Below are 14,724 nucleotides of genomic sequence, written 5' to 3' on the forward strand. Positions count from 1 at the left end.
TGCCAGTCCAGGAAGCCCACATCACAGCCCTGCCCAGCAATGACCCCCATCCTCTGCGCCTCTTCTCTTGTCTGCCCCAGGTGTGGAGCCTGCGGTCTTGGTTCCCACAGAGGCCCTTGGCAATGAGACCCTGCCTCCCAGTCGAGAGCTGCCCACCCCCAGTGACAAGGAGCTACAGTTTCCACAGGAAACTCCCGGGGTGCCCTCCCACAGGCCAGCACTCACCCCAGCTGCCCCACTCACCACAGCCCTGAACCCACCCATGGCAGCCACTGAGGGGCCTACACTGTCTCCAGGCCCTACCCAGGCCACTCTGCAGCAGCCGCTGGGGGTCACTGCATCTAACCTCCCTGGCCACCCCACAGAGGCCCCAGCCAGCAAGAGAGTGACTGCCAGCCGCCTGGCCACTGCCCATGCCCCAGAGTCCTCATCCCTCCCCCTTTTGAGAAGGACTCTCACACCTGGCATGGAGTCGGGTGCCATGGAGACGACCAGGGTGACTGTGACCTTTGCAGGGAGCCCCAACATCACAGTCTTGTCCCAGTCAACTCCCGGACCTCACTCCCCACTCATGACCAAAGCTGTGACGGTCCTAGGCCCTGGCTCCTTGCCTGTTAAGACAACACCCCTCCAGCCTCTTCCGAGCCTGGAGTTGCCTGCAAGTCCCTCCTCCAGGCCTGTGGCTTCCCCTGGAGTGACCTCTAGGCCTCCCACTTCCTCAGGATCCCAGGAGGCTTTGCTGACACCTGCAGTAACGAAGGTCATGAATGGGACAGGGATCCCCCAGTCCATAGCGGCCCAGAGCTTTTCCAGTCCCAGCAGCCCCCCAGCCAAAGCTAGAACAGCAGAACAGGTTCCTGTCAGTCCCCTGGTGACCAAGAGAGTGGAGACGGTGCCATCCACAGAGAAGGTCCAACCTGGGCCCGGCCAGCCCATGGGCCTGCCAGTGTCCCCACTTCCAAGCCCGCTCCCCACTGCCCTGCCCCGCCCCGCCCGGCACACCACCACAGCCACCCAGCCCCCAGCTCTGCCTGCAGGGACTCCAGCTGCCACCAGCCTGTCCACAGTGGCTCATGGGCTGGGGGCCACATCCTTCATGTCTTTGGAGTCAACTCGGCCACCCCAGCTCCTCTCTGGCCTGCCTCCCGACACCAGCCTGCCCCTGGCCAAGGTGGGCACGTCTGCCCCAGTGGCCACACCAGGCCCCAAAGGCTCCATCAGCTCCCCTCCACTCCAGCAACAGGCCACATCTCTCTCCGTGGCCACGACCCCACCTGCTCGGACACTCAGCCCAGGACTGCCTGTCACCTCAGCTGTTATGGCCCAGGTGCACCCGCCCAGTCACACAGTCCCTCAGGCCACAGGCACAGCTCCAAGCCGGCTTCTGGGAGCCACATTGCCAACCTCTGGAGTGGTGGCCATGGCTGAGGGGGCAGCCTCCACAGTGTCAGTCACCCCCCGAAAGAGCACCACGGAAAAGATGGCTGTCCTGTCCAAGCAGGTGTCTCTGCCCCAGGGCGCGCCCACGGAGCTCGTGCCTGCTGTGGCCCACACTCTTGCCACCTTGGCAGCCGCAGCCGAGGGCCCCAGGGCCAGCACGGCTCCAGAGGTGCCCACGTCCTCTCCACCGAGCCGCGTCTCAGCCAGGACGGCCTCCCGAGAGAGCGCGCTGGTCTCACTCCCTCTGCTGCCTGAGGCCCAAGGGACCTTGGCGGGACAGGTCCCGGTAGAGCCAGTGGGGGAAGCCACCACCGAGCAGTCTGCACGCTCGGCCCCAGCCCAGAGCATCACGGAGAGTTCAGCCGCGGCCTCGACCACCACCGCTGAGGCCGATACATCTGCCGCCTGTGTCGTGAGTGACTCGTCAGGGTTCTGGCCATCTGGATGGGGACCGTCTGTGCCTGCTCTCCTCCGTGCCACTGGGCTTAGACGCCCCCACGGCCTCACATTCCTGGGCGAGGGGCCAGGCCCGCTGCAGCTTCTTCTTAACCTGCTGCCAGGCTGCGAGACAGTTTAGTTGCCGTCCTCGTCCCTGCCCCAAGCTTCTGGTGCCTGAAAAATCCTCCAGGTTCCTCTGGGCCCCTGATGCCATAGCAGGGTCACACTGTGCTCCATCTGGGCCCCAGGGGCTGATTGGATGGTGCCGTGTAACTCCCAGAGTGTGACAGCATGGGTGTGCCAGGGTGTGCATGTTTGTGTCTGTGTACCTGTGTGGGACTATGTGTATACACATTTGTGTCCACATGGGTGAGACTCAGTGGGAGTGCTCACATACCCGTGTGCGTGTTATGTAGTGTTAAGAGAGTGTGTAACTGTGCATTTGTGAGAAATAGAGATAAAAACAGTGTTGTATGTGTGTGTGCTCATGTGTGCAAACACATATGGGTGTGCTTGGGTTTCTGTGAGTGTGAGCTAGTGTGTCTGCACGTCTGTGTGCCCGGAGTTCTTGGCACGGGCCAGGTAGAAGTCTCCGGAGTCAGTCCCCTGACCCCTGATCTAGCGCTCAGCCTAGCCCCGGGCCCGGTGGCATGTTGGGTGGGTGGAGGGTGAGGGCACCACTCCCTTGGAGTTTCCCCTCAGGGCCCCTGCCCTCCTAGAGCTTGGGTCGGAAAGGATCTTGTGCCCTCAGGCCCGGGGTGAGTGAGGCAGGGGAGAGAGGGGCTGCACTCAGGCTGTCCCTCCACCCTGTGCTCCAGCCAATCGCCGAGCAGGACTGCGTCCGCCACATCTGCCTGGAGGGCCAGCTGATCCGTGTGAACCAGTCCCAGCACTGTCCCCAGGGTGCCACACCCCCTCGCTGTGGGGTCCTGGGCCTCGCTGTGAGGGTGGGCGGGGACCGATGCTGCCCACTCTGGGAATGTGCCTGTGAGTCCTGGGGTCCACCTGAGCCTCCTGGGTCCCCTGCCTACCCCCACCCCAGCGTGACCTCTGCCCCTGACCTGGGTGCTCCCTGGCCTCAGGGTAACAATGATCTGAATGTGCCCTCCCGTGGGATCTCTCAGTGTGACCCTTGACCTGGCAGATTTCCTACCCTCTCGACCTCTGATCTCTGTGTGACGCCTGCTCTGAGCGTCCCTCCAGCCCCCAGGGCCTCCAAATCACCCAGGAAAAGGCCCAGACACCTGCCCCATATTCCTGGGCGGCCTTGGCCCTGGTGGCATCTGTTTGTTCTCATCCGTGCCCCTCCCCCAGGCCGATGCTCAATCTTCCCTGACCTGAGCTTCGTGACCTTCGATGGGAGCCATGTTGCCCTGTTCAAGGAGGCCATCTACATCCTCAGCCAGAGCCCAGATGAAATTGTCACCGTCCACGTCCTTGACTGCAAAAGTGCCAATCTGGTGACTGCCCCCTGCTTTTCGAGACTCAGGGGTTTGACTCGGCTTGAAGGGGAGATTGAGCAGTGAGTTGGGTTTTGAGAGGTCAGACACGAGGACAGATGCAGAAGCTCCCTCTCTCCCCCAGCGGTGTTCTGGAAGGGGTGCATGGGGAAAGGGTGAGTGAAGTGTACCACTCCTGGCTCTTCCCGGGGTCTGCGCCACCCCAGCTTGTGCCAGCTGCCTAGACCCATGTGGCCAGCACTGACATGCCCAGGAACTGGGGTGCCACTCCAGGGATGCGGCCTGTGGTCAAGGGTGCCAGCTTCAGGGATCGCCTGCTAGGATGCCCCCCTGAGCCAGGTGGAAGGAAGCAGCTTTTTTTATTTCAGCTGGGCTTGCGTGAGGTTAGGTGAAGCCAGAAATGTTCCGTGGGATCCTGTACCATCTGCACAGTCCCCGTGGGTGCCCCGGCATATTGTTGGAGGGGGGCGTGGTCAGGGAGTGCTGGCACTTGCTGTCCAGGGTGAGGACGTGGCAGGACTGGGCCCCGGGTTGATGAGGGCTGGGCTCTCTCTGCAGGGACACCTCAACTGGCCCCCGTTCTGTCTGGTGTTGCTGAATGTGACTCACCTGACCCATCAGGTCGTCATCGACCGCTTCAACCGGAAGGTGAGGCCATCGCAGAGCTGGTGCCCCGGGCAAGCCAGCAGTCAGCAGAGGGGCAGGGCTTGGGCCGGGGGCCTTGAGGCCCGTGCACGACTGGAGGCAGGCATGGGGAGGGGACCCTCTTAGAGAAAAATAATGAGTGGAAGTGATTTTACTTAGAATACTTGTGTCCACCTGATGTCAAGAGAGAAAAAATACCAGGAGGAATATTGTGACGGAGAGGAAGTTAGGGTGGAAGAGACAGTAGCCTTAAATGATTGTGGTTAAAATATCTTGCTTCTGCAATTTTTAGAAAATTACACGGCCATGTGAACACATTCCTAGGGCCCCTCCCAAGAAGGGCACTATGTTAAGTGAGGAGTCCTAAATTTAAGCTTCATTAACTTCACATGAAGCCCGGGGTATAAGATACTTCAGCCGGGGGTCTGCCTCTGCTCCTGCCAAGAGGTGGGCGAGAGGAGGTAATTCGTCTCCTCTTTAGGTCCCAAACTCCTGCCTCTCCCCACCTGTTCGTGAGCCAAGGCCTGCAGGGCTCCTGGTGGAATCTGCCCTTGAACCAAACACAGGGGCCACCACGTCCTGTGGGGCTCTCAGGAGCAGGGCTCAGGGCAGTAGATTTTCTAGGAGATGGAAGCTTAAGCAAAAAAAAAAAAAACTCCCTGGTTTCATGCCTTACTAATTTTTATTTTTCCACTTTTAAAAATTAAGGTATAGTTTACGTACAGTAAAATTTACCTTTGTTTGTGTGCAATTCTACAGATTTTAACAAACAACCACAGTTGTGTAACCACCATCACAATCATGATGTAGAACAGCTCCATCACCCCCAAACATTGCCCTGTGCCATTTTGTTGTCAACCCTCGTCCCACCCCCTGACAAACACTGTCTTCTGTCCCTATAGTTTTGCTTTTTCCAGAATGCCGTGTAAATGGAATGAGAGTGTGTAGAGAGAGTCACCCATGTTGCTGCACATATCAGTAGTTTGGTCTTTTTGGTTGTTGAGTAGTATTCCATTGTATGGATATACCACCATTAGTTTACCCATTTGCCGCTTGAAAGACCTTTGGGTTGTTTCCAGTTTTTGGTGAAAACAAATAAACATTTACGTAAAGGTTTTGATGGATAGAGTCACCAGGAGTGGATGGCTGGGTGTATGGTAAGGGGATGTTTAACTTTACAATAACTTGCCAGATTATTTTCCAAAGTGGGCATTTAGCATTCCTGCCAACCACGTGTGAGAGTTCCGGTTGTTTCACATCCTTCCCAGCATTTTGTAGCATCCATTTCCTTTTATTTTTTTCGGTCATTCTAATCAGTGTATAATAGGATCTCACGTTTTTAGTTTGCATTTCCCTAATTACTCAGAAAAGGTTTATTTTCCATGGTATGTCTTCTTTGGCGAAGTGTCTGTTCAAATCTTTTGTGCATTTTAAAGATTATGTTGTCTGTTTTATTGAGTTTGGGAATTCTTTGTATATTTTGGTTACAAGTCCTTTATTAGACATAAATATTATCTCCTGACCTATGGCATGTTTTTTTGTTCACCTACAAGTGTTTTTCTTTTTTTTTCTTCTTAAAGATTGGCACCTGAGCTAACAACTATTGCCAGTCTTTTTTTTTTTTTTTTCCTTCTTCTTCTCCCTAAAGCCCCCCAGTACAAGCTGTATATTCCAGTTGTGAGTGCCTCTGGTTGTGCCATGTGGGACACCACCTCAGCATGGCCTGATAAGCAGTGCCATGTCCGCATCCAGGAGCCAAACTGGCGAAACCCTGGGCCACTGAAGCAGAGTGCACAGACTTAGCCACCTGGCCATGGCCTGGCCCCTACCAGTGTATTTCAAAGGGCAGAAGTTATTAGATTTTTTTAAAAATTTATTTTTAATTTATTATTATTATTTTTTTGGTAAGGAAGATTGTCCCTGAGCTAACATCTGTGCCAGTCTTCCTCTATTGTGTATGTGGGACGCTGCCACAGCATGGCTTGATGAGCAGTGTGAAGGTCCATGCCTGGGATCCGCACTCATGAACCCCGGGCTGCTGAAGTGGAGTGTGTGAACTTAACCACTATGCCACTGGGCTGGCCCCCAGAAGTTATTAGTTTTGAGGGAGTCCAGTTACCAATTTTTTCTTTTATAGATCATGATTTTGATGTTGATCTAACAAACCTTTGGCAAAGTCTCAAAGATTTTCTCTTATGTTTTCTTCTAGAAGTTTTATAGTTTTAGGCATTACTTTAAGGTGTATGTTGTGTTTTAAGTCAATTTTTATAAATGGTGTTAGGTGTGGGTCAAGATTCACTTTTTTGCATATGGATACTCAATTGTTCCAGCACCGTTTGTTGAAGAGGCTATCCTGTCTCCATTGAATTTGTCTGTGCGTCTTTGTCAAAAATCAATTGACTGTTAATGTTTGGGTTTATTTCTAGACTTTTAATATTGTTCCATTAATCTATATATTTGGCCTTTCACCAATGCCACACTGTCCAGATAACTGTTGCTTTTTATTAAATTAGATAGTATGAGTCTTCCAACTTTCTTCCTTTTCAAAAGTTGTCTTGGTTATTTTAATCCTGTATCTTTCCATATAAATTTAGAATCAGCTTGTTGATTTCTAGAAAACATTGTGCTAGGATTTTGATTGGAATTGGTTTGAATATATAGTTATTTGGGGGGAGAAGTGCAATCTAAACATTAGTGAGTTTTCCAATCCATGAACATGGTACATCTCTCTATTAGTTTAGGTCTTCTCTGATTTTTTCATTGGTGTTTTTTAGTTTTCAGTGTAAGAATCTTGCACATATTTTGTTAGATTTATCTCTAAATATTTCATATTTTTGCTGCTATTATAAATGATTCTATTGTTTTTATTTTGCTTTCTAACTGCTCATTGTAATATGTGCAAATACAACTGATTTTTGTGTTTGTAAAAACACCATTGAGTTTTTGTTTAGCTGGTTGTGTGTACACATGATTTTTGCATGTTGACCTTGTATCTTACAACCTTGTTAAACTCACTTATTAGTTCTTGTAGATTCTTCATTTTTTTCTAGATAGACGATTTTGTCTTCTCCAAATAGAGACAGTTTTATTTCGTACTTGCCAATGTGTATGTTTTTTATTTATTTTTCTTGCTCGTTGCACTAGCTGGACCTCTAGTATGATGTTGAGTAAGAGGGATTGACAGCCAACATCCTTGTTTTGTGTCTGATCTTAGGGAGAAGGTGTTCAGTCTTTCACTGTAAAGAATGGAGCTAGTTATTTGCTTTTGGTAGATGTCCTTTGTCGGGTTAAGAAAGTCTCCTTCTCATTGTAGTTTTCCGAGAGTTATTATTACCTTGAGCAGTTATTGAATTTTGTCAAATGTTTTTTTTGTGCATCTATTGAGAGAATCATATTCTTTTTCTTTTTTAGACCTTCTTTTACAAGATCACAATATTTTTTGTGTTTACATGAAAGAGGAAAGATTTTCAAATTTATTTTTAATAAATTGCTTGCAAAGAATAGTTTTATTTAGAGAACATTTTATTTAAAAAAAAAACTAAGTCAAACATTTACAACAACAGCAAAAGTTTCTTCATTAAACATGTTTAAAAGTAGAAGACAGTTTACCTTAAGCAAAAGAAACTATAATCCTGGGATTTAATAACTGTGCAATCAAATTTTAAGTGTGATCAGATGAGTTCAATTTAACTGTCATGTTTAAAAAATTCTTGGATTCTCTGGATTTTCTAGTTTCAATTTTCCAGCTTTAATATCTTCCAATTACCATTCTTGAAGGTCTGTTATTATTATTGTCTTATGATTCTGGCAGTCCTTGATTCAGCAAGGATATTGTAAAGTACACAGAGAGGTATTTACTGCTCGTTTAGGCCCCAATGTTGTGTGAGTTTCACTGATTATTTTTTCTTAAAAGTATTTGAGCTGTCTGTGAGAATGCCTTTCTTGACCATTCCTGCTTGGAAAGCTTCCTGAAGGTGTGGAACTTCAATCTTGATGTTACTGAGGTCAGACCAGTGGTTTGCTTCAGGAGATTTTGTCGTGGGGCACCCACAAAGAGAGCAAACTACTGATGGAGACACCACAATTTAGCCTTTTATTGTCACCATTCCTCAGACTATTTTTGTTTTACTTAATTTTTTAGAACAGTTTAAGGCTCACAACAAAATTGAGAGGCAGATACGGAGATTTCTCATATACCCTGCCCCTGCACATGCATAGCCTCCCCCATTATCAGCACCACTCACCAGAATGGTGCATTTGTCACCAGTGATGAACCTACATTAACACATGTTAATCACCCAAAGTCTATAGTTTACTGTAGGGTTCACTCCGGGTGTTGTACATTCTATGGGTTTGGGCAAATGTATAATGACATATATTCATCGTTATAATATTATGCAGAGTATTTGCACTGCCCTCAAAATCCTTTCTGCTCTGCCTGTTCATCCCCTCCCCATAACCTCTGATCTTTCTACTGTCTCCATAGTTTTGCCTTTTGCAGAATGTCAGATAGTTGGAATTATATAGTATGTAGGCTTTTCAGATTAACTTCTTTTGCTTAGTAATATGCACTTAAGTTTCCTCCATGTCTTTTCATGGCTTGATAGCTCATTTCTTTTTAGCACTGAATAATATTCCACTGGTCTTCTTTAGACTATTAATATGATGAATTATTTTGATTTTCAAATGTTAAGCCAGTCTTGCATTCCTGGAATTAACTTCACTTGATTAGAATATGTTACCCTTTTTATATATTGTTGCATCTCCTTGAGGTGTATTAGTCTAAATTTTCCTATAATATGTTAGTTTAGTTTTGATGCCAGAGTAATGCAGGCCTCATATAATGAATTGGAAAATATTTCCCCTCCCCTTTTTTTGTTGTTGTTCTTCTGAATCTTTTTTTTTTTTTTTTGGTTATTTCTTTTTTATTGAGTTCATAATAGTTTACATCAATGTGAGATTTCATTTGTACATTATTTCTTGACTGTCACCATATAAGTGCTCCCCTTCACCTCTAGTGCCCCCCCTTCCCCTGGTAACCACTGAGCTATTTTCTTTGTCCCAGTACTTGTTTATATTCCACATGAGTGATATCATCTGGTGTTTGTCTTTCTCAGACTGGCTTATTTCGCTTAGCACAATTCCCTCTAGGTCCTTCCATGTTATTGCAAATGGGATGAATTTGTCTTCTTTTCTGGCTGAGGAGTATTCCATTGTACATATATACCACATATTCTTTATCTTATCATCAGTCGATGGGCACTTGGGTTGCTTCCAGGTCTTGGCTAGTGTGAATAGTGCTTCGATGAACATAGGGGTGCATATGTTACTTTGGATTGTTGGTTTCAAATTGTTTGGGTAGATACCCAGTAGTGGGATGGCTGGGTCATATGGTAGGTCTATTTTTAGTTTTTTGAGGAATCTCCATACTGTTTTCCATAGTGGTTGCACCAGTTTGCATTCCCACCAACAGTGTGTGAGGGTTCCCTTCTCTCCACACTCTCTCCAACATTTGTTATTTGTAGTCTTAGTGATTATAGCCCTTTTAACAGGTGTAAGATGGTATCTTAGTGTAGTTTTGATTTGCGTTTCCCTGATGATTAGTGATGTTGACCATCTTTTCATGTGTTTATTGGCCATCTGTATATCTTTGGAAAAATGTCTGTTCATATCCTCTGCCCACTCTTTGATCAGGTTGTTTGCTTTTTTATTGTTCGTTTGTGTGAGTTCCTTATATATTATGGAGATTAACCCCTTGTTAGATATATGATTTGCAAATATTTTCTCCCAGTTGATGGGTTGTCTCTTTGTTTTGATCCTAGTTTCTTTTGCGTTGCAGAAGCTTTTTAGTCTGATGAATTCCCACTTGTTTATTTTTTCTTTTGTTTCCTTTGTCTGAGAGGACACGGTATTTGAAAAGATCCTTTTTAGTTCAATGTCAAAGAGCATACTACCAATATTGTCTTCCAGGAGTTTTATAGGTTTGGGACGTATCTTCAAGTCTTTGATCCATTTTGAGTTTATTTTTGTGTATGGTGTGAGATAGTGGTCTACCTTTTGTATGTGGCTGTCCAGTTTTCCCAACACCATTTATTGAAGAAACTATCTTTTCTCCATTGCATGTTCTTGGCACCTTTGTCGAAGATTAGCTGACCATAGATGTGTGGTTTTATTTCTGGGCTTTCAGTTCTGTTCCATTGATCTGTGTGCCTCTTTTTGTACCAGTACCACGCTGTTTTGGTCACTATGGCTTTGTAGTACATTTTGAAGTCAGGGATTGTGATACCTCCAGGTTTGTTCCTTTTTCTCAGGATTGCCTTAGCAATTCAGGGTCTTTGATTGCCCCATATGAATTTTAGTATTCTTTGCTCTATTTCCGTGAAGAATGTCATTGGGATTCTGATAGGGATTGCATTGAATCTGTAGATTGCTTTGGGTAATATGGACATTTTAACTATGTTTATTCTTCCAATCTATGAGCAAGGAATCTCTTTAAGTCATTATCAGTTTCTCTCAGCAATGTCTTGCAGTTTTCTTTGTATAAGTCCTTCATCTCCTTGGTTAAATTTATTCCTAGGTATTTTATTTTTTTAGTTGCGATTGCAAATGGAATTATACTTTTGAGTTCTCTTTCTGTAAGTTCGTTGTTGGAGTATAGAAAAACAACTGATTTTTGTAAGTTGACTCTGCAACTTTACTGTAGTTGTTAATTATTTCTATTAGTTTTCCAATAGATTTTTCAGGGTTTTCTATATATAAGATCATGTCATCTGCAAACAGCAAGAGTTTCACTTCTTCCCTCCCTATTTGGATTTCTTTTATTCCTTTCTCTTGCCTAATTGCTCTGGCCAAAACCTCCAGTACTATGTTGAATAAGAGTGGTGATAAAGGGCATCCTTGTCTCATTCCTGTTTTCAGGGGGACGGTGCTCAGTTTTTGCCCATTGATGATGATGTTGGCTGTGGGTCTGTCATATATAGCCTTTATTATGTTGAGATAATTTCCTTCTGTCCCCATTTTGTTAAGAGTTTTTATCATAAATGGCTGTTGGATCTTGTCAAATGCGTTCTCTGCATCTATTGAGATGATCATGTGGTTTTTATTCCTCAGTTTGTTGATGTGGTGTATCACGTTGATTGATTTGTGGATGTTGGACCATCCCTGTGTCCCTGGTATGAATCCCACTTGATCGTGATGTATGATACCTTTTTTCTCTTTTGAGGGAGATTAGCCCTGAGCTAACTGCTGGCAATCCTCCTCTTTTTGCTGAGGAAGGCTGACCCTGAGCTAACATCTGTGCCCATCTTCCTCTACTTTATATGTGGAATGCCTACCACATCATGGCTTGCCAAACAGTGCCATGTCCGCACCCGGGATCCGAACTGGTGAACCCCGGGCCGCTGAAGCGGAATGTGCGCACTTAACTGCTGCGCCACCGGGCCGGCCCCAGATACTTTTGATGTATTGCTGAATTTGGGTTGCCAAAATTTTGTTGAGAATTTTTGCATCTATGTTCATCAGTGATATTGGCCTGTAGTTCTCTTTTTTTGGCTGTCCTTGTCAGGCGTTGGTATCAGTGTGATGTTGGCCACATAGAATGTGTTAGGAAGTGTTGCATCTCCCCTAATTTTTTGGAATAGCTTGAAAAGGATGGGTATTAAATCCTCTCTGAAAGTCTGGTAGAATTCCCCAGGAAAGGTGTCTGATCCTGGGGTTTTATTCTTTGGGATGCTTTTGATTGCTGTTTCAATCTCTTTCCTTATGAGTGGTCTGTTCAGATTGTCTGCTTCTTCTTGGCTTAGCTTTGGGAGGTTGTAAGAGTCTAAGAATTTATCCATTTCCTCTAGGTTATCCATTTTGTTGGTGTATAGTTTTTCGTAGTATTCTCTTATAATCCGTTGTATTTCTGTGGAGTCTGTTGTTATTTCTCCTTCTTCATTTCTGATTTTGTTTATTTGAGCTTTCTCTTTCTTTTTATTTGTAAGTCTGGCTAGGGGTTTGTCAATTTTATTTTCTCAAAGAACCAGCTCTTTGTTTCATTGATCCTTTCTACTGCCTTTTTTGTTTCAACAGCATTTATTTCTGCTCTGATTTTTATTATTTCTCTCCTTCTGCTAACTTTGGGCTTTGCTTGTTCTTCTTTTTCTAATTCAGTTAGGTGTAATTTGAGATTGCTTAGTTAGGATTTTTCTTGTTTGTTAAGGTGTGCCTGTATTGCGATGAATTTCCCTCTTAATACAGCTTTTGCTGCATCCCATATGAGTTGGTATGGCATGTTATCATTTTTGTTTGTCTCCAGATATTTTTTGATTTCTTCTTTAATTTCTTCAATGATCCATTGCTTGTTCAACGTATTGTTTAGTCTCCACATCTTTGTCCCTTTCTCAGATTTTTTTCTTGTAATTAATTTCTAGCTTTATAGCATTATGATCAGAGAAGATGCTTGTTATTATTTCAATTTTTTAAAATTTATAGAGGCTTGCCTTGTTTCCCAACATATGGTCTATCCTTGAGAATGTTCCATGCGCACTTGAGAAGAATGTGTATTCTGCTGCTTTTGGATGGAGTGTTCTATACATGTCTTTTTAATTTTCTAGAAGAGTTAGTGTAGACATGGTAATACTATTATTTCATCCTTAAGTATTTGGTAGAATTCAAGTGAAGCCATCTGGGCCTGGAGTTTTCTTTTGGGGAGGTTTTAAAATACATATTAAATTTCTTTAAAAGATATAGAGCTACTCTGGTTGCCTATTTCTTCTTTGTTGAGCTTGGGTAGTTTGCATCTTTCACAGAATTTGTGCATTTCATTCAAGTTGTCAGATTTATAGGCATTAAGTTGTTCTTCATATACTCTTGCTATCCTTTTGTCTGTAGGATCTGTATCTGTGTACCTTGTCTCATTCCTGATATTAGTCATTTGTATCTTTTCTTTTTTTTTAAGATTTTATTTTTTCCTTTTTCTCCCAAATCCCCCCAGTACATGTTGTATATTTTAGTTGTGGGTCCTTCTAGTTGTAGCATGTGGGATGCCACCTCAGCATGGCTTGATGAGCGGTACCATGTCCACGCCCAGGATTCGAACCAGTGAAACCCTGGGCTGCCAAAGCAGAGCATGTGAACTTAACCACTGGCCATGGGGCCGGCCCCAGGTGATTTGTATCATTTCTTTTTTTCCTGACCAGTCTGGCTAAAGGTTTATCAAATTTATTGCTTTTCTCAAAAAAATGGTTTTATTGGTTTTCTCTATTGTTTTTTTTCTATTTCATTGATTTCTGCTCTTTATTATTTTCTTTCTTCTCCGTACTTTAGGTTCACTTTACTCTTTTTTTCTGATTTATTAAGGTGGCAGCCTAGGTCACTGATTTAAGACCTTTCTTCTTTTTCTAATATAAGCCTTTGGGGGGCCGGCCCCATGGCTGAGTGGTTAAGTTCATGCACTCCACCTCAGTGGCCCAGGGTTCACTAGATCAGATCCAGGGTGTGGACCTACACACTGCTCATCAAGCCATGCTGTGGCAACATCCCACATAGAAGAACTAGAATGACTTACAGCTAGGATTTACAACTATGCACTGGGGCTTTGGGAAGAAAAAAAAAAACGAGGAAGATTGGCAACAAATGTTAGTTCAGGGCGAATTGTACTCACCAAAAAAATGAAAAAAACCCACATTTAGTACTACAATTTTCCCTTTAGGTAGTGATTTAGCTGCATCTTACAAATTTTGGTATGTTGTGTTTTTATTTTCATTAAGCTCAAAATACTTTTAAATTCCCCTTTTGATTTTTATTTGGCCTGTGGGTTCTTTATAAGTGTTTTCTTTTGTCCCCAAATATTTGGTGATTTTCCAGATATCTTTGTAATTAATTTATAATTTAATTCCATTGTGTTCAGAGGACATACTTTGTCTAACTTGAACCCTTTTAAATTTGAGGAGGTTTGTTTTACGTACCAGAATATACTCTATCTTGGTAAACGTGTATTCTGTTGTTGAGTGGGGTGGAGTGTTCTGTGCATGTCAGTTAGGTCAAGCTGGCTGATAGTGTTGTTTGAGCCTTCTAATCCTTACTATTTCTGTATACTTGTTCTATCAATTACTGAGGAGAGGATGTTGAAGTTTCTGATTATAATTGTTTATTTGTCTATTTCTCCCTGGAGTTTTATCAGTTTTTTATTCACAAATTTTGAAAATCTGTTGTTGGGTGCATAACACTTAGGATTGTTATGTCCTCTTGAATTCGCTCCTTTATCAGTATGAAATGGCCTTTTTATCCTGGTAAAAGTCTTCGTCTGGATTCTGTTTTGTTTGACTTGTCTGTAATAGCTTCTCCAGCTTTCTTTTGATTAGTGCTAGCATGTTTACCTAATGTCTATATCTAAGATATATCTTCTTCCATCCTTTTTCTTTTAAACTATTTGTGTCTTTTTGCTTAAAGATGGGATTTCGTAGGGAGTGAATAGTTGGATCTTCTTTTGCTCTTATCTAGTCTGCAGGTGTCTGCCTTTTAATTGCAGATGTTTAGATCATTTACATTTAACTTGGTCATCAACATGGTTGGGTTTGTATGTACCATGATGTTGCTATTTGTCTTCTCTTTGTCCCATTTCTTCCTCATTCCCCTCCCTTTCCTCTTTTTCTGCCTTCTTTTGGATTATTTTTAATGATTCCATTTCATCTCCTATATTGGATTATTATCTATACATTTTTATTCTTCTCTTTCAGTGGCAGATGTAGAGTTTTTA

The 14,724-nt window shown here is 44.3% G+C and overlaps 1 protein-coding gene and 1 non-coding gene across 2 annotated transcripts in view; one reads left to right on the plus strand and one right to left on the minus strand.

The window, feature by feature from the left end:
* OTOG (otogelin) overlaps positions 1–14,724 on the plus strand; it is a 95,988-nt gene that overhangs the window by 59,469 nt on the left and 21,795 nt on the right. Inside the window, exons 36-39 of the mRNA XM_070491278.1 lie at positions 81–1,852; positions 2,697–2,865; positions 3,193–3,338; positions 3,897–3,986. Coding sequence (XP_070347379.1) covers positions 81–1,852; positions 2,697–2,865; positions 3,193–3,338; positions 3,897–3,986 — 2,177 coding nt within the window. The remainder of the gene's footprint in view (positions 1–80; positions 1,853–2,696; positions 2,866–3,192; positions 3,339–3,896; positions 3,987–14,724) is intronic.
* Positions 7,982–8,097, minus strand: LOC123279221 (small nucleolar RNA SNORD89). Its single transcript, XR_006517138.1, has one exon. It is a non-coding gene; the product is annotated as a small nucleolar RNA SNORD89 (small nucleolar RNA).

Source organism: Equus asinus, chromosome 20 (genome assembly GCF_041296235.1).
Source record: "Equus asinus isolate D_3611 breed Donkey chromosome 20, EquAss-T2T_v2, whole genome shotgun sequence".
NCBI classification, from domain to species: Eukaryota; Metazoa; Chordata; class Mammalia; order Perissodactyla; family Equidae; genus Equus; species Equus asinus.